Raw genomic sequence first — 22,537 nt, 5'->3', positions numbered from 1 at the left:
TTTTCACTTTATTTCCCTTGACTGGGTTTGCTTGGTTTATAGCCTCTTTAGAGCTGATTTCAGTCTCTCAGCTTCATGCAACAAGCGCCATGGGCGAGAGCTGGAACTCTCAAATGCTTTGGTTTTACTGGGAACTTTGAAAAACGACTTTGAGGTGAATTCTTCTCTGAACAGGAGGTGATTGCACCCCCTGATCCTGCCCTGGGGAGAGCAGAGGAGGTGGCCCCTGTCCTGACCGTTTGTCCTGGGTATAAATGAGGGACCGAGCACACTGCCTCCCTGCCCGGGGTCCACTGCGTGCCTGCCAGGACCAGGGTTTGCTTCAGGTTTTCGCCCATGTTCTGAGCCAAGATCTCCTTTATCCCAAGGTGGCCGGGAGGGGAGGGCTCGGCTGCTGCCTGCCCTGGATCACCACGTCCCAGTGCAGCAAGGAGCAGGCGCCCAGCCAGGACCAGCGGGCTCCGTGCAGCACCAGTGGCCTTTCCTCAGCTTCTCCCAAGCATTTTCCCCTTCGAGCTCAACAGCAAAGCGCAATTTCTAATTTATTTTTTTACAGTTGCGTGTTTAATGGGGTCCTGCAGAAAGGTTTGTCACCCCCCCCCCCCCGCTGTGCCCCTCCTCCCCATCCCTCCTCCTCCCTAACCCCGCCACAGAGGTGTCATTTGTTCCCAGCCATTGGCATCTGGTGGCATCAAGACAAATAATCCCCAGCGTGGGGGAGCGGGAGGAGAAGCGTGGCGGGGAGCTTGGTCCCTGCAGCGGGGGGGCGAGCGCCGGGGGTTGTCACAGCATCCCCCCCTCCATCCTCCTGCCCCTGCTCCAGGTGCCAGTGTGGGAGGGTGCCCCTGGAGCCACCCTGGGCTAGACGGGGCCGTGAGGCGCTGGGAAGGCCTGCGTGCTGCTCCCACACAGCTCTGTGCTCTGTGCCTCAGTTTCTCTGCAGGAAAACAAGCTTCTCCCTGCTCCCCAGGGCCGTGCTTGGTTCGGCACAATAGCAAACCTCCACGTTATTATTCTGGGGGTGGAAAGCAGCATTACTCAGAGCCAGGATTGCTAATAACACACTAAATATAGCGCCTTCCATCTCCAGAGTACATTCTGAACTCGAGCTCATGAGCCCTAACCCCCTCCCGAGGCAGGGGCCAGGGCAGCAGGCAGCACTCCTGTGTGGGCAGGGATCCGGGAGAGCAGCAGGACAACGTTCCCGTGGATGCTTCTGCCTGGAGGCGCTTCCCGTGGAATGGAAGGAGCAGACCTCGCGTCAGTCCCTCCCGAGCTCGCCCAGGTCCAGCGGGATGGGGGCCGCAGGCCGAGGTGCCGGGGAGGGCGGGCAGTGCGGGACCGGCTCCCGCAGCCTCTCGGTGACGATGGGAAGCGGCTGCTTCTCCCACTCGCCCTGCAAGAGAGTTCAGCGCCATGAGAGCGAGCCGGGGCTCTGGTGCTTGGAGTCCGTATTTCTCCCTGTGTGTAAAAACGATCTTTGACACTTCAAGGGTTCCTCACCCAAACCGGGATGTTTTCTTATGAGATGTTACTGATTTATCCGTATTGTAGAAGCACCTACACCTCCCCTTAGCAGGTCAGGCGTCTGCAGTGCACCACGTTGTGCGAACCCACCACGCTTGGGGAGCTTGCACCCCAGGAAGCGTTACCCACCAAATCAGATGGAGGCAACTCAAGCCACGGAGTGGCACCGAGCCTCGGCTCAGCCCTGAAGAGCGCTGTCTCCCAGGTGCCGGCAGGAAGGCTGCTTGAAGGTGACACTTGCACCATGCATGCTCATGGGCAGCCACTGAAGAGCAGGAGGATGCAGCAGCCTGGCAAGGTGCCGCAGGGTTGTCCCAGCCATCAGGGCTCAAGGTGACCACAGCTGGGACAAATGCCCTGCTCTGTGTGTGCATGGGGGCATCTTGCCCTGGCGATGCTCCCCGCAAGGAGCAATCTGCCAGGCTCAGACAGTGCCAAGAGCTGAGCACCCGGGCAGGATCCATCCCAGATGTTGTGTGTTGGTGCAGGTTGGTGGCTGGTCGAGGGGCTGGGAGGGCGCCGCGGGCTCAGGCTGCGCTCTGGTTCGGTGATGCCACGGTTTGGCTTTGCCGCAGTGTGAGCAGGAGGGGGGGTTCCGCATGGGGAGTGAGAGCCATGAGTCACAGCAAGAGGGAAGCTGCATTTGTGTTCAGACGAAATGTCTCGTTTCATGGCAAGTGAAACGGGCAAACCCTTGGAAAGGTGGAGGGTGGTGGGCTCATGGGGGTGACCGGAGAGGGGACATCACTGCAGGGGACCATGGGCTGGAGAAACAACTGTTTTCCTGCACCCTTTTTGCTTAAAAGAGCAGTTGATGGTGTTCAGGGTGCGCCTGCTGCAGTTCTGGGCCCCAGCCTGAGCCTGCCATCTGCCCTGCCAATGCATCCAAACCCTGTGCTCACCCCTTGCCGGCCCTTGGGGTAGGTCAGAGGCATTTAGAGTGTCTTTATAGTTGCTTTCAGTGCTTTTGAGTGGGAATTTGAATGTAGAGAGTACGGAGAGTTCACTGCAAGCCCTTGTAGGTGCAGGAGACTTGGGGACAGCAAAGTCCCTGCAGCCACTCACAAGCGTTACCCTGAGGTTTTGCTCAGTAATTAACAGCACTCAATCCTTCCAGAAATCTCCTCAGATTTGGGATCGCTGAACTGCGAAAACACGAGCTTAATTAGAGCTGGTGCTTTTCTCTTGGCAGAAGCAGTGTGGAATAAATGAGATGTCTTAAACTGGGGCTGGCTCTGAACACACCGGCAGAGCAGGAGGGGCAGCTCGGCTCCTTCGCCCTCGCTGCGATGCTCCTGACCCAATTTGTGTTGGCATCAGCTCTGCTCCTTACAAGGCGCTTCCCAGCCACCCCCCCTCAGCCTCTGAAGTCAGGAGACGTGTCTGGGCCATAATTAAGAGGCTTAACTCATAATTCTGCTGCTGCACGAAACTTCTGCACCTTGTCTTTCCCTGCAGCAGAGCTCTGCATGGCCAAGAGGTGCCTGGTCTCCAGCACCTGGGTTCTGGGAAAGGGTTCCAAGGAACTGGAAAGGTTTCTGCCCCTTCAAATCAGACTTTGCCAAAGGGGATTTATCGGGGCAGAAAGCTGATGATCTGACACAATCTGCACCTCATCCTCCAGTGCTGCGGTGGATAGCACTGGCTGCAGAAATAGCATATCACGTAAGTTCATTACACCGATGAATGGTGTTGAGAGCTGACGGTGATAGTGACCAGCAGTGGTTTAAAATGCTCACCACCATCACTGTCATGGCCTGGTGGGCCTGGTTTTCATTTAAAGATCCCACAGCCCTTTATCCTTCAGGTTCTGCATGGTCGCTGCGTTCGGAGGCTGCACAGACGCTGTGAGTAATGTGCTCGCTCTGCTGGGACCCGATGTGCTTTGCCAGAACCCTAAAACCCACCTCGCGCTTCTCCTTGGTTCTGGAGCCAGCCCTGCTGAAACGCTCAGCAGCCTCCAAACCGCCGCAGGCAAGGGCAGCTCTGACTGAGCCTGGCTGGGCACAGCCATGGTGGCTCCGGCCAGGTTCTTCTAAGCACCAGTGCCGGGCTCGCTGTCCCGCTGCCGCCAGTGTTCCCTGAGCAGCTCCAGCTCCCTGCCCTGAGCCGCTGGGATCAGCCTTGTCCTGAGCTTTTAAAAGCTGCCTTTTGCCTGGGCTGGGAGTTGCTCTGTGGGACTGGCTGTAACACTGTACATACCGGGAACCGGACAGCAGAGGATTTGTTGCAGTGCATTGAGATCGGAGCGAAGCTGTAGAGGGATTTCAGCACATCCCTGTTGAACGTGTTCCAGGGGACGGAGTAAAACTGCTGTGGGACAGAGACCTGCGGACACGTGCACACCTCCTCATCGTTAAACCTGAAGGTAGGAGAAATGAGACGCTGAGAGGCAGCAGCGCTGTCCCCTGTCAGCACTGGATGTGTCAAGTTCTCCCTGCTTAAAGCTCAGCCTGGAACAGCTCCAAAGTTGGTGCTGGGAGCAAGGAGAGCCCAGCACAGCCGGCAGCTCCATGGGGAGATCTGGGACTGCCTGTGGGCAGGACACCCAGTGCGAGGGCAGCATCTCGCACCTCGCACTGTGGGTGAGTGAGCTGCAGCCTGCTCTCCTGGCAGGGATGCTTGGAGTCTGCCTTGGGTTACAACAAGTACTTGGCACGCGCTGACACTTGCTGGGAAGTCTCTTCCTGGGAATGCTCTCCCTTCCTGGCTGTTCTCCCCTTAAATCCCTGCGTTTGGCTGCCCGTGCTGGGGCTGGGGAGGGCAGGGCTGTGCCCCAGCTCCTGAGCCTGCACTGCCCGAGTGCCCCCCATGCTCACTGTGCACCCAGCGCCTCAGAGCCTGTGCTGAGCTTTTTCCCAGTGTCACAAGCCAAGGGTGCTGCCGTGTCCATCTCCCCTGAGCGCAGCCGGTACCTGTTGACGAGGTTGAAGTACCGGTGCAGGTAGCCCGGATCCACAGCACTTTTGCAGAGCTCCAGCTGGGTCCGGGGGTAGTAGTGCACGTAGTTCACACACATCTCCTCCAGGATGCCGAACCCTCCCTGTGCACAAACACCAGGGTCCGGCTCTGCCCTGCTGGGGCACAGAGCTCACATCCATGTACACACACACCTATAGATGCATCCCTTCGTGTGCAGGGTGGGCAGTGCTCTGCTCATCTGCCTTTTATGCAAGGACAGACTTTGAGGCTAGATTGTGTGTTTTACAGTAAAATGCAGATTTCCTATAATCCCTCTGCTATATTTAGCTTTGTGTCTGTTAATGGTACCTCTGACAGGCGCTTATTTCACTGGCTATGTAAGAAAATAACATGAACTGTCAAAAAATGCCACTTCTCTTTAATTACAATTAATCCCCAGTGGAAGAGCGTGTGATGGGAATTAGTGACACATGCTGCTTCTCAAGTAGCTCCTTGGCATCCTGCTGCAGGCAGCAGAGCGCTGTGGGCTCACTCCTTTACCACCCTCCCCCTGGGTTCTGGCTGTGATTCAGCCTGGGCTCACGCGGGTCCCGTTTGGTGGGTGTCCCCAGCCCTGGGGTGCAGCACAGGCCAGACCCTGCACTCACCACAGTGGCTCGGCTCCGGTCCTCCGTGTTGTATGTGCAGGTCGTGATGAGCTCGTCACCCTGCGGGGTTCGGAGACACGTGTGGGTGTCAGAGCGCGGCGTTTCCTGTCTCTGATCAGGGGATCAGGGAGCTCGGAGCACGGCAGCTCTCTGCTCCCTGCAGCGGAGCAGCCCCGGGGCAGCCTGCTCCCTCCAGCGCCGCTGCAGTGCCGCGGGAGCGCCGGCTGCATCCCCCAGGAGATTCCCTTGGGCAGCATCCCGGGGATGGCTCCCACTTTCCTCGCATTTTAAGAGTCTTTGCGGGGCTGAAGCACCAAAGCCGTTTGCTTCAGCAGTATTTTGAACTGCCAAACCTGCACCCTACTTGATGGCACAACTGCCTCCATGGCACAGTGCTGGAGCCCGCAGGGACACCCTGGGGCACAGCCTGGGTATGGTTTCAATGGGTGCTGTGGCTTTTGAGCAGGTCTTGGAGCACAATGGCTCCTGTAGGTACCCTTCACGCTGCAGCCAGCTCCTTTCTCACCCACACAGCCCCGGGGCATGCCCAGCCTCTGTTTTACCACCCTTTCCCACCACATTTTCTGCCAAAGCTCTTCTTCCACAGGGAAGGAGATGGCACCTCCAGTGCATGCATGGGTTGCCCTCACACCCTGAGGAGCCTCCCTCTGCTAGAGGCAGCCCACCTAAATGAGGTGCTTCATTTAGCTCCCAGCACTGCTCGTTTGCCCACACATCGGTTTTGTGCCATATGAGATGGGCCCCAGTGTCCCCAGGGCATCCACACAGGGGTGGGAGATGTGACTGGGGGCACAGGGATCCTGTCCTCCAGCAGCGCCCCGGGAAGGGGATGAGGTGATGTGAAGGGGGGCTTGGGCTGCGGGGTCATGGGAAGCCCTTTGCACTGTCTGGGTTTTGGAGCTACTTACTGGAAAAACGGGAACCACCTCCTTCAGCATGCGGATATCCTGGAGGGAAGGAAGGGGCTGCGTCAGGGCAAGGCGGTGGCTCTGTGCACAGGGCACCCACGGGTGATGCCCAGTGGGACCCCCCCACCCCTGCAGACCCCATACCTGGAAGTGGGGGCTGTAGTGATCGTCTGAGTTCACGACCTGCCTCTCCCTCCCGTCCCGCAACAGCACCGTCACCACTTTTCTTCCTGCCAGGTGAGTGTGGAGCTGGGAGGCGAAGATGCGGATGCCGGCAGCAGGCAGAGCCTGTGGGAAAGACGCCTCAAGCCCCTGTCCCTGACCCCATCCCTCACCCATCTCCGCTCCGGAGCATCCCCTTGTTGTGTGCTCGTGACCGGCCACCCCCACACTGGCTCCCACTCGGGGGTTTGGGATGGCACAAATGATCCCTTTTGGGTAGGCCCTACAAAAATGACCTACTAAAGCTTCCCTGAGAGGAAGGAAAGCGCTTTGAAACCGTCTTTGAGAGAGCTCTTGGTGAGCTCCTTGGAAGCAGATGCCAATGTTCCCATCACCATGGGGGAAAGCACCACTGGGGCACAGCCAGCTTGGCAGTAAGTTTTATGGGAATGGTACCCTGGGGAGTGGAGCAGATGGCTCCCCAGGAGAGCTGCTTTGAGGGGGCTCAGCGCATCCCAACCAGCTGCTCACTGTTTGTTCTACATGGCAGATTTTTCTTTCCAGTGCTACCTCAGAGTAAGGGGCTCAGGGACTTGAAAACTGGGAATAGGGAGCCCAGAGCTTTGTGCCGTATCCCTGCCACCTGGGACCTGGGAAAAGGCATTTGCCACCTCTCTTCTCCAAGGCAGAGCAGGGCAGAGAGGGTGGGGACTCACCAGCTGGGTGCACTTGTCGGTGCAATAGCCTGTGAGGACGAAGGCGTCCTCGCCCGGGGGAATGGCCATCACCGGCGTGTAGACCAAGCCCAGCTCCATGATGCCGGCATCGTGGCGGCGCAGGGTGGCCGTGTAATAGAGGCGGATCCCTGAGGAGTCGCGGCGACCTGCAGGTGAGAGGACGAGGCTGCTGGCGGAGATGGGCACCGGCCTCTCGCGCAGCTCCTCCGTGAGTGCAGTTTTATGTCCTAGGTATTTTCAAGCAAGTCTCTATTGAGTGGCCCCAGGCACGTGCCTGGTCCCCTGGAAAGGTCACCAACCCGAGACTGAATTTCTCCCAAGAGAGTAAGGTAAGGAGGGCCTTTGGAGAGCCCGGGGCAGAAGGGCAGATCACAGCATGCTTTGGAGAACTCCCTCAGAAATATGGCTCATTGCATCTTCTTAACTGATGCATCCAAAAAGCTAAGGCCATGCTGCTATTTACTGGGGGCCTGGCAGGAGGGGGCATCCCTGTGGAGCAAGTACTCCTTGCATTTGGAAAGCTTCTGGTCCCCCCTGCATTTGGGTTTGCTCCATTTAACCTCTCCTCAGGAGCTGGTGGGAGCTGGAGAAGACCCTGTGCCCATGATGTGCCTTGGCAGATGTGGACCGTGGGGAGGGTGGAGGCAGCAGCGAGCTCTGCTGAGATGCAAAGCCAGGCTCTGGCTCCCATTTGCTACCCAGCTTTGTGAACAAAGGGAAAGAACAGGATCAGTGGGTCAGGAGGGGCCAGACCAGCTCTGAACTCCCTGTCTCTGGGCTGGAGCCACCCAGGGATAAGAATAACTGGGGAAACACTATTGGTCAACATGCAAAAGCAGAATAATTATGAAAGATGCGAGCTCTGTATTTATAGAAGTGTTTCTTCTTGAGTTGCTGAATGTGCTGTGATTGATCTACAGTACATATGCTCTGGTCTCCTAAAAATACACTTGGGTAGTTAAGAAGCGACTTGGGTTTATGTTAATGAAGAAACTGAGTTGTTTGTAATCCTTTTTTTTTTCCCCAAATGTGTCTCCTGACGATGCTATGAAGCAGGAGCACCAGCGAAACAACATCTCTGCTCCCCCATCCCAGGCAGGCTGCTGCTGTCTCTCTGGTGACTGGCTCTGAGCTCAGCCCCCCCCACCCCCCCGCCTTGCACAGACCCTGGAGGGGCACCCTGTGAGGCTCAGCTCGGCACTGGTGTTTCTTTGGATCGCAGCCCTTCAGGAGCACCGTGCAGGGCAGGTTTCTGCCCCTGGGGATCAGCCAGGCTCCCTTCCCCAAGCATCCCTCCAGCTGCTAGGCAGGCAGGAGGATGCAGGCAACCTGCATTGAGAATGGCTTTGCTGAGACCCCAAAGGCAGCAGCTTGGTGGGGATCTAATACATTCCTCCTGCTAGGACTGGTCTGGGCTATCAGGTCTCCAGAAAGTTGGCTATCATTTTGGCCAGGTTTCTCCTGTGTGGAATGTGGAGCCTCCCCAGCAGGGCGGCATTCCCTGGCTTTACCTTCCACTCACCGGGCATCACCCATCGCACACTCACCTTTAAATATCAGGGGATTGTGGTAGTGAACCTCAAGGCGCAAGTATCTGGAGGAGCCTGGGCCACCAAAGGCAATACCTGCTTCTTCGGGGTAGTAGAAAGGCTGGAAGCAGAGGGAGGGTGTTGGGAGATGTGGGATGGCTTTCCTGGGGAAAGGGCTGAAAAGGGAAATGTCTGTGCATAATCCTGACCCCCACTGTGGGCTGAGGGACATTACTTTTGCTCTTGGTTGTGCTTGCAGAGCTGGCCTTGCTTCCAAAGGCTTCACGCGTGCCAACATGCACATGCAATGGCATAGCTACTGAGCAGGGGCATCACACCGACCTGTGGCGGGTGGGCTGGGGTGAGGTGGAAACTCGGACACATCCATGGGGAGGATGGGGAGATCAGGCAGGGCTGCCCCCAAAGGGGCAACCAGCATGGGGCAACCCCAAGCTGAAGCAGGAAGGGTGGGGAGGCAGCAGGAATGCACCCATGGTGCTGGTCCCGTCTCGCACCCACCTGCGCTCCCATGGCCCATGCCGCAAGCACGTGCCTGCAGTAGTTGAGCCGTTCAGGCTTCATCTTGGAGTCACAGGGCCCGTTGTAGTGGGGGAAGCTGTCGTACTCGGCAGCACACTGGAAGACTTCCATGTGGTGGACCAAGGCCTCGTTGCCCGCCGTGATCACTGGCTCATACTGCAAAGCAGCACCCAAGGAGGATGCATTAAGACCATTTGCTAGAGCCCATCCCCGGTGGCTGCTGCCTGTGCAGGCTCCACCAGAAGCCCAAGGCAGGGATGCTGCTGCCCATTACTGAATGGGGACAATTTCTGTTGTGAGATGGGGAGGGAAGGTTGTGCTGGGCATGAGCCACCAATGGCCAAGAGCTCTTGACTGGGTCTGGGATCACCCCAGAGTCCACCACAACCCATAGAGACACATCGCATCCGTTCTCCAGTGACAGATGCACCTGATCAGCAGATCTTCGTCTGCTTTGTGATGGCCGAGTCCTTTGCCAGTTTTCGGAGCTGGGGTGACCCTGGGGACATTGCAGTGTCCTGCAGAGGGTCCTCGCCCCCTTGCAGTACCTGTGCCTGCAGCTGCTGGGGTTTGATTATAGCCAGCAGCTGCCTGGGGCACAGAGGGGGATTTGGGGTAGAAAGAGACTTCAAACAAGCCCAGGGAAGGGCTCTGGCTAAAAGCACCAGCTGCAGGCATGGTCTGCAGCAGCGGGAAGGGAGCAGGAGTTACGCACTTTTTACTTACACACAGATGATTCATTTCACACCATCTGTTGCAGAGAAAATCCTCCTCCCCAGTTTTCCTTTGCAGCATCGTCTCTACCCTGTAAATGGCTACGCACTCGCTTCGGTCAGGTTCTCCCTCTCCTACTGTGTGCTTTGGCCCTGGGTGAACAAGGGCACCCCCAAGCCTGGACAGGGTGACCAATGCTATCGATGCTCTGCCAGCAGCCTGAGATGGACCTCAGACCAAACTCACCCTGCCCTTCCCTGGGCCCAGGCTGCCTGCGTGGCTCCCTGTGTGCCACGATCCTGCCTGCATGGGTCCCTGTGTGCCATGGTCCTGCTATGAGTCTGCCCTGACAGCTACAGCTCTGCCTCCTGCAGGGATCAGCTTTGTAAGGGAGCTGTGTTGAGCCTGCTCTGGTACTTGCTCACTGTGCTGGGTGAAAAGTCACCAACCTGTCACCCATTCTGGGTTCTCTAGGAGATGTAAGGATGCTATTGGTTGATGGGATGGCTCTGGGAAATGGTTTGATACCGTGCTGGGAACACGTCTGGGTCTGAAAGCTTCCCTGTGAAAGGGTGGGGAAGGGGGGAACTTCGCAGTGTAGCTGAATGTGAACACGGTGGCTGATCTGGACCAGGGAAGGCAACCCCCTTCTCCTGCCTCTTACCATGATAATGTGGTGCTTGGGGAAGCCATGTGGGAGCTCTGCCATGTAACACCAGTAGGTTGTCTCCTGGCTGGGAATGACAATGTCAGGGGCTGTTATCTCCATGGTCTTCATGTCACTGGGCAGCTTGGGGATGGTGATGTTGGGCTTTAGCAGCTGCACCCTCTGCAGTCCCCTGTGGATGGCAGAGATGTTGATGGCTTGGAGGGAATGGACCGGTTTCTCCAGGATCCCATAGATGAGGTGCACGGTGCCATCCTGAGGAGAGAGCAAAGTGTACCAGGCAGTTTTCCATGCAGGCTCATGAACTGCATGGACTATCAGCACGAGCACTGGTGTCAAGAATCCAGGAATGTGCCTCTTGATGCATTTTGACACATGACCGCAGCAGTTCACTTTGCTGTCCTAAGACTGTAGATTACAGGGCATTCCTTTGGCTGACATGATCACAGAGGGTTTCCTACCAGCTGGGAGAGTCTGAAGTTTCCCTTGGGTGGCATCAGTAAAGGGAACATCTCCTTTCTGCTCCGTCAGAGCCCCTGAGCTGGAGGCTGGGACAGCCACGCCAGGGCTCATCCCACCTGGCAGCCCCAGCCTCGCCCCCAGGCAGTGACCAGGGGAGGAACAGCAGAAACAAAACTTCCCCCTCAAACCCTCCCTTTCTCCAGCTTCTGTTGGGGGTCCCACGAGAAGCTCTGCTGAAAGCCTACTGCAAGCAAGGAAGTTGCTGCTGGATCTGGTGAGCTCTGGACAGGAGATCAGAAAGAAAGGAAAAAGAGCACAACTTTTCCTTAAAGGACCAGAAAGCAGAGACCTGCAAGTCTTTTCCCAGTTCACACAGCAGGTTTTTCCCTTCCAGGCTCTCTGTTTTGGCAGGCGGTAGACGTTTCTCACCACACGACAAGCTTCTGAAAACCAGCAACAGAAAGTTGAGGGTGCTCTGTGCCCACGCTGGCTTTAAAATATCCTGCCCACCAAAGGCTTTTGTCTGCAATGAGCCTTGCACCGATTCCTGCCTGCACCTGGGTCCATGGCTGAGACCCTGAAGCTCTTAGACATCTCCGCTGGGAAGGTTTTTCCATATCCCATCTCACAGGTGAGTGGTGAATGCAGACCCCGAGCCACACACAAGTGCACAGCAGCAGCTCTGCTTACCTCCAGCTCCTGCCATACCCCTCTTTGCCTCCCATTGAACACCACCAACACCTTTTTGTAACACTCCAAACAGTTGGCTTCAGACTGCAAACCAGAGTGATGCAGGAGGGTATTTATATAGACCTAACACATGCTTAACAGGAGGGGTTGATGCAAATGAGCTAAAATCTACACTTTATAGAGGTTTATAAGGGGTTGTAAATAGATCCTGCCAAACATTACTCATGTCCCAGGACTGACATCTGTAGCATGCTTCCCTTCTGCCCGAGACAGCACAAACACCTGATGCTGTCCCCGAAACAAAGCACTGGTCAGGTACAACCATGCAGGTTGGGTTCCGAGCTCTGCCCAGGGTGTTGCCGTACCTCTATGAGATAGTCCTTGGGGTCACAGGTGCTGAAGGCTCTTCTGAAGAGGAGGTAGAGCCCCTCAGGAGCCCTCCAGGCCCCGAGGAGCTGGTAGTCCTGCTGCGAGTCCATGTGGAGCCGCCCCTGGGCATCACTCCAGGCATCCTGTGGGAAGAAGAGCACGCGCTCAGTGGGAACCAGGCGCTGACCACCGGCGGCACGGCACCGTGAGTCCTCCTGCTCCCCCTCCGCGTCCCAGGGTGAAGGGAGCCTGTGTTCCGGTTGCCCCCAGCCCTGGTCCAGCAGCCCATGGCCCCTGCCCTGTGAAAGAGGTGACCCAGCAGTGACAGCCTGCAGAAAGCCCTTCCCAAGTTAAGATGCACCTGGGGGAAAGCCCTGGGGGACACGGGGAGGTGTTACACTGGTCTGTGCCAGGGTTTGAGTGTCCTTGGCTGGGAAGGGACCTGCAGGGTTGATGTGCTCTGCGAGACCCCTGCCACGAAGTGCTCTCAGTTCAAACTCAGGCCCCTGCTGGGCTGCAGTGTCACCCTAGCAACTGCCACCTCAAAATCCTTCATTAGTTGTGGCCAGACGCTCCCGGCAGCCCAGCATGGCCTCCCCAGAACTGCTCGCTGGTGCCGATGGTGACAGCCTCAAGGAGAAGCAGAGCAGTAGGTTACTCCTGTGCTCACGGATTTGAAGGTTTGGAATATGAAATCATGCAATAATTTGGATTTGGACACTGCTGTTGTTCCATTCTTTTGCATCACTCATTGATATCTCTGGTTTACACAGAGAAAGCACCTAGGAAGTACCTCACTGTATGTACGCAAGTGGGACCGGTTCTCTTATCTTGGGGAAAAAGCAGAAGAAAAAAAGAATAAAGCATCTTGGCTCCATTTCAGCCAGAAGTGTAGAGTGATATTTCGAGAACATATTGTCCTTAGAGGGGGAGAGTGAAATCAGCTACATGAAGCTAGCATGACATTTGTCTTCAGAGGAATATGGTGTGCAAATTGATCTCATAGTCCAGGGGTGGTTAAGCAAATTCAGATCTTTTTAAAAGCTGACATACTTGTCCAGAAGAAAGGCTGTTTGGAGAGAGAAAACCAGGACTGGAAAGACTTACAGACACCTCCTTGCAGGCTGCTGATACTGTTCACCAACCTAAAGAGAAAGCCCAAATGCTGCCCATTGCTTAATGCAGTGGTGTTTGTTGTTCAATGAGCACATGAAAGAAGATTAAAAATTATCCTTTACATTTTTTTAACATGATTCTGTGAAATACTGTAGTGTTTGAGCCACCACACATCCAGAATGCTGGTAATTAGGAAAACAGTACAGATAATAAGCCCTTCTTTTCATCCTTTCATTATGCTGCAGCTCACACTGCGGCTGATGGTGAAAGAATGTGTTTTATGGTTAATTTGAAGTAAGCAGAGAGGTAAAATTTAACTCACTGGAAAGCCTTACATGCGGAAAAATGTGAACTGCTTTCTGCAGCCAGGCGAGGTTGCAATGAATCCTTATGTGGTGCTCTGGGGACAGGGAGCTGCTGGAGAGCAGGGGTTGAGCCTGCCACTGCCACCCCAGTGGGAAGACAAAGCAAACGCAACCCTGGACAAGCCACCAGTGCCAGGGAGGACGGGGGCTGCAGCAGCACTGTCACATCGAACAGCAAAATGAGCCGTGTGTCCCCAGGCTGCACCAGGCGTTTGCATGGTGCCCAGAGGTGTTTGCACGTGGGGTTCCTGGTAACGCTGCTGCAGGCACTGGAGCGGTTTTCCATGTCCTGCCCATCCCTGCGGCTGTGGCAGGAGCAGTCTCTGACTGGTGACTCCTGCACTGGCTCGGTGTCACTAATGGGAGCTGTGGTTAGCTTTTACTGTGACTGACTACAGCCCACGAGCGAACCAGGGTGTTGATGGACCCTGTGTGCCTGTGTGAGCTGGTCTGCACAGCCACCGGTGGCTCTTCGACCTAAGCACAGCAAAGACACCCAGGCTCTGGCTCCGCTCTGCCTTGCTGACGTGTTGCTGTATTTATTCTTTCTCCTCAGATTTAAGATCCTATGCCAAGCCCATAGTGCAGACCTTACCTGTGGGTCCCTCTGGCATAGAAACATCCAGCCCCTTCGGGACCCCTTCCACCCAAGCAGCAGCAGTGGTCCAGCATGTGCCGTGCCCTGGACCAGCCCTGCTTCCCAACCACAAGCCAGATTCACCTGCAGGGAGGCAGCCCCAAAGCAGTTGTGCAAACACACAGCGACTCACCCCAAAGTAGGAGTTGTGCCCATCGCTCCAGAGCACGGCCAGGTCCGCGTTCTCAAACTCGCCCCTGTCCGACATTCCGAAGAGGAGCCCGAACTGCAGGTCCCTGACTAGGAGCTGGAAATGCACGGCTTGCGTGGGATAGCTGACATTCCAGGAGAGCTCCAGCAGCCCCTGGGGATCCAGGGGCACCTTGTAGGGAAAATCACTGCCACGGGGTGCCGAGCCCTGCAGGGCCACCACCAAGATGACCAGGAACACCGCGATCATGGTGAAGTACATGGATGCCACTTCCCGCAGCTTGAAGCTGGGACAGGAGCAGGGCTTGCTCCCGGAGGTCTGCATGCTGGGCAGGACGGCACCCGCGAGCCCGGCTTTGCCCATTTATGTGCTGGCCCTCCTGGGCAAGCCGGGTAAGTGAGAGACCTTAATTGCATTTGGTTGTTGGGAAATTGGACTGTTCTATTGACCCCCCACCTCCTGGCCAAACAGTTGTCATTTGCTGCTTCCCCTTAATTGGCTCTAATTGCACATGGACATTATCAATAGCAATTGAATTTGACTGGGCTGATGTTATTCACTCTTAAATCTTCCTTAGTGGCTGGAAAGGGCTGTTTACTCGCAGGCTGCTCTCGCTGAGCCCTGCGTGGACATCTCTGCCCTGCCTGTGCTGCCTCCTGCCCAGCTCCGCAGCCGGCCCTGCCTGCGCTCTGCAGGGCGAGAGCTCTGGGATAGCCCCAGGAGCATCCCAGCCACAGATCCCAGCCTGGGATCACTTATCTCTGGAAAGGTGGAGGGGAGGGGAGTCAGACCCCACCACAATACCCCATGGGGCTGTATTGCCTCCGGAGGGCTCCTCAGGGACTCAGTTTGCTTTCCCAGCTGGAAACATGACAGTTTTGGTTAGTAACTGTCGCTGGCACTGAGTTCTGCCCCACTCAGCCTCCTGCCCCGGCAGCTCCCGGCTGCTCCTCTCCCGTCTCCTCACCACAGGGCTTTGCCGTGCTCAGATTTCACCCCTCAGAGCACCTGGGAGAAACAAGGGCTCAGCAGTGTTGCGCCGGGCAGCTCCTTAGGGTGTGCTTCTCCTCTCAGATTACTCTAGGATGGGACAAGGAGAGAGTATCTGCCCTGCGCTGATTACTTAGACAATTATCCCACGATGTTGAGTGTCTCAGGAACAGGAAGGCAAATGGGAGATGCTGCAGGCTTTGAGATTCGCTCTTCTGCTTTCTAACGATGTAATTAGCAAAAGGAACCCTGATCGCACGCAGGACCTTGTCTGAGCTCCCAGGCATCAAGCAATATTGACAGTGTTTGGAATATTTTCCCTGCAGAGCTAAGTGCCAGAGAAAACACCCATTTCCCTCAAACTCCCCTCAAGGTCCAACCTACCTGCACCTTCGGAGAGGTTAAATATCTGTTATTGCTTTGCTTCTGCAGCAGATGGGGCTTGGGCAGTTTAAAGGCACCTTTTGTCTCTCCCCCTTCCCCCTTCTCGTTTGTTTAAGGGCTGATGTATTCTCTTTTGGTTATTGGCCTTTCTACGCTAATTGGAATGGCAGTGAAGTGCCTCTAGCTCCTTGATGCACACACTCGCCTTGCTTTAGTCTCTGAGTTTGTGGTCTTGTTTTATTAATGCCGCTCACGTGACAAGTGATGCTCTCGGATGCCTTCTATGCGGAGTCCCCTCCAGTCCCCTCTGCGTCTTGGGTTTCACTTGTGGTCCTTGCAGCAATGTCACGGGGGCAGATCCACGTTTCCCAGCCCTGTGCAATGAGGGGAAATAGATCCAGCTCAGTGCCCGGGTGTTTTAATGAATCATCAGTGAGTGCATCTCCATGTTAATTTCGATGAGGTTTTACTGTCCTAAGACACAACCATTACTCAGGAATGCAGCAATTGATCCGGAGTGTCTCTCCTTGTCAAGTGACCCACTGGGAAGAGGTTTTGGTCTGTCATTAGCTTTATCAGGCAAAAGGCCAAAGCAGAGAGAACTGGGAGCTGCACTCTCCCCGGTGAGCACGTCCCTCACTCCATTCACTGCCCCACGGGTGCAGTGACCCCAGCACACAGCCCAGCCCCACACCAGCCCTCATGCTGCTGTGTCACCTCTAAGAGCCCATGTCCGGGTAGCGCAATGCGCAGGAGGTCATTAGAGCTGCTGGGAAGGCTCCTGGGACCACGTTCACAACTGAACCCGCTGTGCCCTGGGCTCGCAGCGAGGAGCTGGGTCTGCACCTCTGCTCGTCTCCTGAGCGAGGAGGCAGCGTCCCCCTCTCTTCCTGAGGCTCCGGGGCTCATCCCTGGACGTGCTGTGCTCCAGGATCCTGGTGTGAAGGTGTCAGATGGAGGTGCCTTGTCCTGCAGCCGTGCCTGCTCAGGCAGGCGTCCGCCTGAGCTACAAACCCCCGAGAACAGATTTTTGCCTTGTCGCATTCTGACCTCCAAGCACGGATTCACCCACTTCGCTCTTGGCTTTGTTTCCTTGTTGTAAAGGGAAAGAAGCTGAGCTGCCAGCATGGCAGGAAGGCAAGTGATCCTCACTGGGTGATGGGGGGGGGCCTTTGTTAATGTGTTCTGCCTCCGTCTATTAGAGATGGAAGCCCAGGGTGCTGGCATGGGTGAGTGGAGCTCCTGTGCGTTCCTGTACAGAAGGGATTTGCAGCGGAACAGCATAACATGGGCAGGTCAGCTTGAAAACAGCTGAACTTTGCAGATAAGCAGTGGGAATTTATTTAAAGAGAAAAAAATTATGTATATCTCTGTCCCCCCTTCAGTTTCTCCCCAGTCAGTGCCCACAGATCTGGGTGTGGAGCAAGGATCCGGCTTTCCACTCATTGCTCCTAGTGTTTAAGACTTCAATGAGATGTAGACATGCCAGTTCCCTGACGCTGGCTGCCCAGGGCTGGTGCAGAGCTGCATCCCACTGCTGGGGCAGCACCGGGGAGGCTGTGGGATGGGAGACATGGGTCCGGCCCCTCTCCTTTTCCCTAGCTAATCCAGCATGGCTGGAGGTAGCACAGGAGCATCCTGTGCTGGAGACAGACTCAGATGTCCTGCACAACCCTAGAGCCTGCCAAAAACCCCACAGAAAAGAGCTAAAGGTGCAGTAATGCACAAGGAATACCTGGCACATGCTGCGAGCCCTGGGGAAGGGCTGTTTCTAGTGGGCAGTGGTCACTGAGTCCTCAGGCACATGAACCCCAGCACCGGTGCTAACCCCCTTCGTGTGTTGCTGGCCCCATGCTCTGCAGAGCTGCACATCCAGACGCTCCTGGTGACGTGCTGAAACTGCCGTGGCCTTTCGCTGCCACAGGACCCTGGGTGCAAAGCCAGCCCTAAAAGGAGATGAGTCGTGGTTTCCAGAGCCCAGGAGCAGCAGTGCCTGGTGTATGCACAGGGAGCTCGGGAAGCAGCTGCCTCCCTCAGCAGGAGGTGAAGGCTGCCTGCCTGGAACAGACACTGACTTACAGGTAAGTGGGTTTAAACACAGCTGACGCACCAAATTAGAGATTGAAGCAGGCAGCACCCCTCTGAGCTATAATCCATTGCCTTGCTAACATAAATGGAAATTCAATTTGGGTGAGGGCAGGGAGGGAAGGAAGGGAAGGGATGCTGCCGTCTGCCATGCAGCTCTCCTGCCCCAGGGCTCTGCTGTTCGAAGCCCTCGTCCGCAGCCAGCCAGCGCCAGGATCGAATCTGCCTCAGCACTGATGATGTTAGGCAGTGTCTGGCTCAGGCTGGACCTGACATGATGTGAGGAGGGGGAAGAGAGGGCTGGCTTGTAGAGGAGATGCTCACGTGGACAGGCAGTTGTGCAGAGCCCCCTGCCCTGATGAGTGCTCTGTGCAATTTCCCTGGCCAGATCCACCCTTCATCCCAGAGCTGTAGAGGCTGGACCAGCCCCGTGGCTCACAGGAATTGTTTGATAACATCCCAGGGGCAGGAGAATTGTTCATTACCCTTTTAAAAGGATCACTTTTGCTGAGTCTTGTTCCCATCAGAAATCAGAAGCGGTCTGCAGGCTGCTCTTTGGCTTCTTTGTGCACCAAGAGGGTGAAAACCTGACTTTCCATTTGCCCAACAGAGGCACGGGCAAATATTTAATGTCTCTGTGTCACCTGCACCTTGGGCCACAGTGCAAATGGTTGGGGTGGCTGTGCCTAGCACCTTGTCATGGTGAGCTGGGGATGGAAGAGCAGGAGAAAGGCCAAAGTTATTGATAGGAGAGCACCATTGCCAGGCCGCTTGCACTGGGCTGCTCACACAGCTCAGCAGCCCAGAGAAACTCCCTCCCTGGTGCTGCCGAAGCTGAGCCACCTAATGCAATGTAGTCGCCTGTGCATGCTATATTAGGGTTACCATGGATATGGTGCCACAAACACAGGGCTGTGGCTTTGTTATATAAACAGGAGAGGTTGCCACAAATACCCGAAATATCTGAGAAGGACAGGAAGAGACAGCACCGCTCCCCGGTGTGTTTGTGAAGGGGTGTCTGATCCAGCGGAGAGCGCCGGTGGGAGAGATCTGCCTTAGCTGGAGCAGTGGAGCACAGCGGAGCGGTGGTCTGGGACTCAACAGCCCTGGGGACTCCTCCAGTCTCTAGCAGGGTCTGTCTGAAACGCTCCATGTCCTGCCCTGCCCATCTTGAGCGCTGGATCCCGCAGCACACACTGAGAAGTGCAGCGTTCTGCATGCTCAAGTTCGTCCCAGCTGAGCAGATCTTGGCCCTACCCCATTGCTGCCATATGCAAAGAGATCCTGATGCCCACAGCCGCTGGGGTCCAGGACTGGGAATGGTGGTACAGACCTACAGTCATCAGCTCTCCCAAAACTGGCCATATGTGACCCTGCTCAGCCAGACCATCCAACTGATCCTGTACCATTTCAGGTATAGAAAGTCCCTTGTACAGTTCAAGGAATCATGAAATTTGAAGAAAAAGCTGCTCTAGGAATGGAGGTGGGATGTAAGGGAAATAGAGACATCAGAGTGGCTAAAATTGTATTGTACTCCCACTCCCCTGCCAATAAAACCACCATAAATAAAGTGGCTTTGCAATAACCATCTCCACGCACTGTAACACAGATCCACATGTCCCTGCAGAAGATGCTCCAAGCAGGATAAACTCGAGTCATGTTCTGCAAGAGGGGCATGACAAGCTTGCTCCAGTCCTATTATGGCAATGACTCTTCTCTTCCCAGCAGGTGCTACCCCCAAGCTCCCAGTCTCCATGAGTAGCTTCCTCCTCCCATCCTCCATGCTCACCAGCGGGTGACATTCCCAGCCCACGTCTGTTTCAGTTCCTCCCTGGCCTTCCAGACGCCCTTCTCCATGGATGACCATCTATCGCTTGTTTTCTCTCCTATTGCTCTCCCTGTGAGTCCAAGCAGACATCTTCCCATGCTTTGCTATCTGACATGTGGTGGAGAATACCAAGCTCAGTAAGGAAAGATCCGCTGTGTCACTTAAACCCACACCAAATCCATTTCTCACTCTTCAGATGCCGGGCAGCCTGCTTTGCCCTCCCACATGACCTGCTGTCCCTCATTTTGCAGGACCCCTCTTGCTTTTGTGGAAGTGACCTCTTGTGTCCCCAGAGCCATGGGGAAGAGTTCTTCAATTTGGTAGGAAACAACAGCAGAAGGAGCTGGAACGCGCTGCGGGCATGGGTCCAGGGCAGGGCTGGCTGCCATGTGAGTGCTCAGCGGGTGGGTTGGTGCTGAGTCCTTCTGCATAGGGCTCTGCTCTTTGATGACAGCCTTTCTTGTTGCTTTTCCTCGAGCCATTGCTTTCTGGCAGTAAGCTGCTTCCTGAAGATTACACAGCAAGCCAGGATCAGCATCAAGAGGAGCTGATCCAGGAGGAGACATGGGGCCAAAAGAGCCTGAGGAGTTTGAAGATGCAGCTTTATCAGCTTAGCAAAAGGGTTGATGCAGTGAATGACAAAGGCTGCAGGCTCTGCAAGCTTGAAGTTTGTAATAGACAAGTAAAGCAGAAGGTCGAATAAAGGGTCAAAATAGTGGATAAATGCGATTTCCTTCGGAAAACTCAACATGACTTCCTTACAGGGAGTGCTTGCTCTGCAAGTCTCCTGACAGCCTTAAAGGGACCAATAAGCTGAGGGGGAAAGTGTTTCCAGGAGATGCAGTCTCTTTGGCTCTCCCAGACTGTCACAGAAGGCTCTGCATGCCCCCACCATGGCCCAGATGCCCATGGAAGGATTCTTCCCCCAGCTCCTCCCGAGCCGCTTCAGTCCGGCAGTCCCCTGGAGTTCCTGCCTTTGCGGTGAGGACTTAGTAAAGGGGCCTGAGGGAGTCTGTGATGAGCATCCTTAAACTCCCCCCTGCCTCTCTAAGCCCTCCCTGAGCGCTCCACAGGATCACATTCTGGTTGTCACGTCCGACGCAGAGGCTTGAGCTGACGGGATGTGCCGGGGGAGCCATTCCCCAGTGCAGCCTCGGGGCACCTCTGCCCACGCTGAGGTGGGGCTGGTGCCAGCCGGCAGACTGGGCGCGCGGTGCCAGTCGTGGGCCGCGGTGTGAACGCTGTGAGCGTGGAGCACGCTGGCTTGTGGCACTGGGCGATCCGTCTGTTCGGGTTAAAGCCCTTCCTCAAGAAGCAGGCTCTCCCTGTGGCTGATTTGTTCATTCTTTCAAGCAGATACATCCCTTGCCACTCTGAAGTTGTTGCCTTCAAGGACAGAAATCTCAGAGCAGCACTTGGCAGCCCTGGCCCCAGGGCACCTTCAGCTCCGAACCAGCCTGAAGCGGAGCAGCAAGCCACAGGGACCCGTGAGTGCGGGAGGGACATGGAGCAAGGTCACGGTAACTGATCTTCACAGAACTGCTCTTGGAGTAAGTAGAGCGCATGCCAGAGTCCAGAAAACAAGCCCTATGCTTGTACCAGGCAGCCCAAGCATTCGCAAAGTCCTTGTTCTAACGTTGTTTTTCCTTGCTTCTGTCCTGGGCTCAGATGAGTGCAGAATTGCTTTGACATCCTCACTGGGACGCGAGGAGGCTGTTTATTGCAGTGCATGAGCCTAGGCATAGGAACTGGAATGAATGGCCCAAGCAAAGAACCTCCATCGGTCATATTTCTGAGCAGAGATACAGTGATAAATTGCCAGACAATGACATTTGACCCATAGAAGTAATAAAAAGCTAAAACTGTTTTTTTCCTGGCATAGTTTTGCAATATCTTTTTCACATAGTCCAAGCAACCTTGAAGGAAACTGAACTGGAGCCATGACGTAGCCAGCTCAGTACTAACTGGTGCAGTCTGTAACAATTAAACAATAATAGTCTTAAGTAGACTCTCTAAAGATAAACTGCATTTTGCCCCCTTGCTTTCATTTCTTGTCATTAGGCTGCATGACTTGCCTTTCAGATCTCTGCACAGGCATTTGAACTGCATGCAAAGTGTGCTGAAATTACTGGCAGTAATTAGTTTATTTAGGGAGCAATTAATTAAATGCAACTGTTTCCCTCGCTATAGATTAAAAGAGTGCTATAAGCGATACTATCTTAAAAAGAGCAGATGTGCTATAAAAGGACCAAAGACTAATTATTCTCATCAGTCAACAAGGACAGAACAAGTATCGATGGGCTAAAACTGCCAAAGAGAAAAATTAAGTTAGCTCATAGGGATAACTCTGGGACAGGAAGTGCGAGTCAGGGAACAAACACTGCGGGACAAGAGTCATGCGTCCCCACAGCCAGAGGCACTCCAGGCTGGACATGCTTGTCCTCCCTGTGCCGTCACTGGAGGGCTGGCCAGGGCAGCGGCCTGCAGAAGGGTCCCTGTGGCCCGAGGAGGTTGATGTCTTGCAGATGACGTGGGTGACAGCAGCCAAGGCTGATGGCAGCGTGTGCAATTGGCCCTACAGAAACCCCAAGCGTCCCCCATGCCCGGGGAGCGAAGACACTGCTTTGCTCAGGGCGGCTGCTGTGCTCAGGGATGCAGCGAGAGAGCTGGGGCAGGTTTTGCTTCCCTGTCACAGCAGCCTGAGGACGGGGACAACTTCCCTGCATGGCTGGGGCAGGCTGTTCGGTGCCAGTGCCTCTGCAGGTTTCCAACTTGCTAAGGGGTGACGCCAGCTCCAGCTGCCGGGGTTGGTCCCAAGTTCTGCAGTTACCAAGCACTGGCTTTTTCAGCTCTGGGACGTGACCCAAAGGACTCGTGTCTTGTGAATCACCACTGCGAGTGCCCAGCATGCCCTGTACAGTAACGGTGACTTCGGAGGAAGCTGTGGATGAGTGCTTCTGCGGTAGCTGAGGTTGCGCTGGAACAGACACAGGTTTGGGAAGAGGAGATCTCAGTGGTGGTTTGTACTGAAACCAGAGAGCAAGACCCTCAACACAGCTCCCGAGAAACGTGTACGGGACAAAGTC

General features: G+C 55.4%; 1 protein-coding gene and 1 long non-coding RNA gene across 2 annotated transcripts; both read right to left on the bottom strand.

Annotated features, from left to right (window-relative positions):
• Positions 1-661: 661 nt before the first annotated feature.
• On the bottom strand, positions 662-14,573 carry DBH (dopamine beta-hydroxylase). The gene is made up of 12 exons (XM_065696142.1): positions 14,147-14,573; positions 11,892-12,038; positions 10,372-10,629; positions 8,973-9,149; positions 8,472-8,574; positions 6,904-7,070; positions 6,170-6,313; positions 6,026-6,064; positions 5,097-5,156; positions 4,443-4,570; positions 3,730-3,889; positions 662-1,396 (listed from the first exon to the last, which is right to left on the bottom strand). Exons 1-12 carry the CDS (start codon positions 14,525-14,527, stop codon positions 1,262-1,264), a joined length of 1,899 nt encoding a protein of 632 aa, XP_065552214.1. The 5' UTR covers positions 14,528-14,573; the 3' UTR covers positions 662-1,261.
• A 1,175-nt stretch (positions 14,574-15,748) lies between these two features.
• On the bottom strand, positions 15,749-21,457 carry LOC136022606 (uncharacterized). Its single transcript, XR_010616220.1, has 2 exons — positions 18,109-21,457; positions 15,749-15,912 (listed from the first exon to the last, which is right to left on the bottom strand). It is a non-coding gene; the product is annotated as an uncharacterized LOC136022606 (long non-coding RNA).
• Positions 21,458-22,537: the final 1,080 nt, after the last annotated feature.

This window comes from Lathamus discolor, chromosome 15 (assembly GCF_037157495.1).
Source record: "Lathamus discolor isolate bLatDis1 chromosome 15, bLatDis1.hap1, whole genome shotgun sequence".
NCBI lineage: Eukaryota > Metazoa > Chordata > Aves > Psittaciformes > Psittacidae > Lathamus > Lathamus discolor.
The sequence above is the reverse complement of the archived record's forward strand: the minus strand, read 5'-3'. Positions and strand labels throughout refer to the sequence as shown.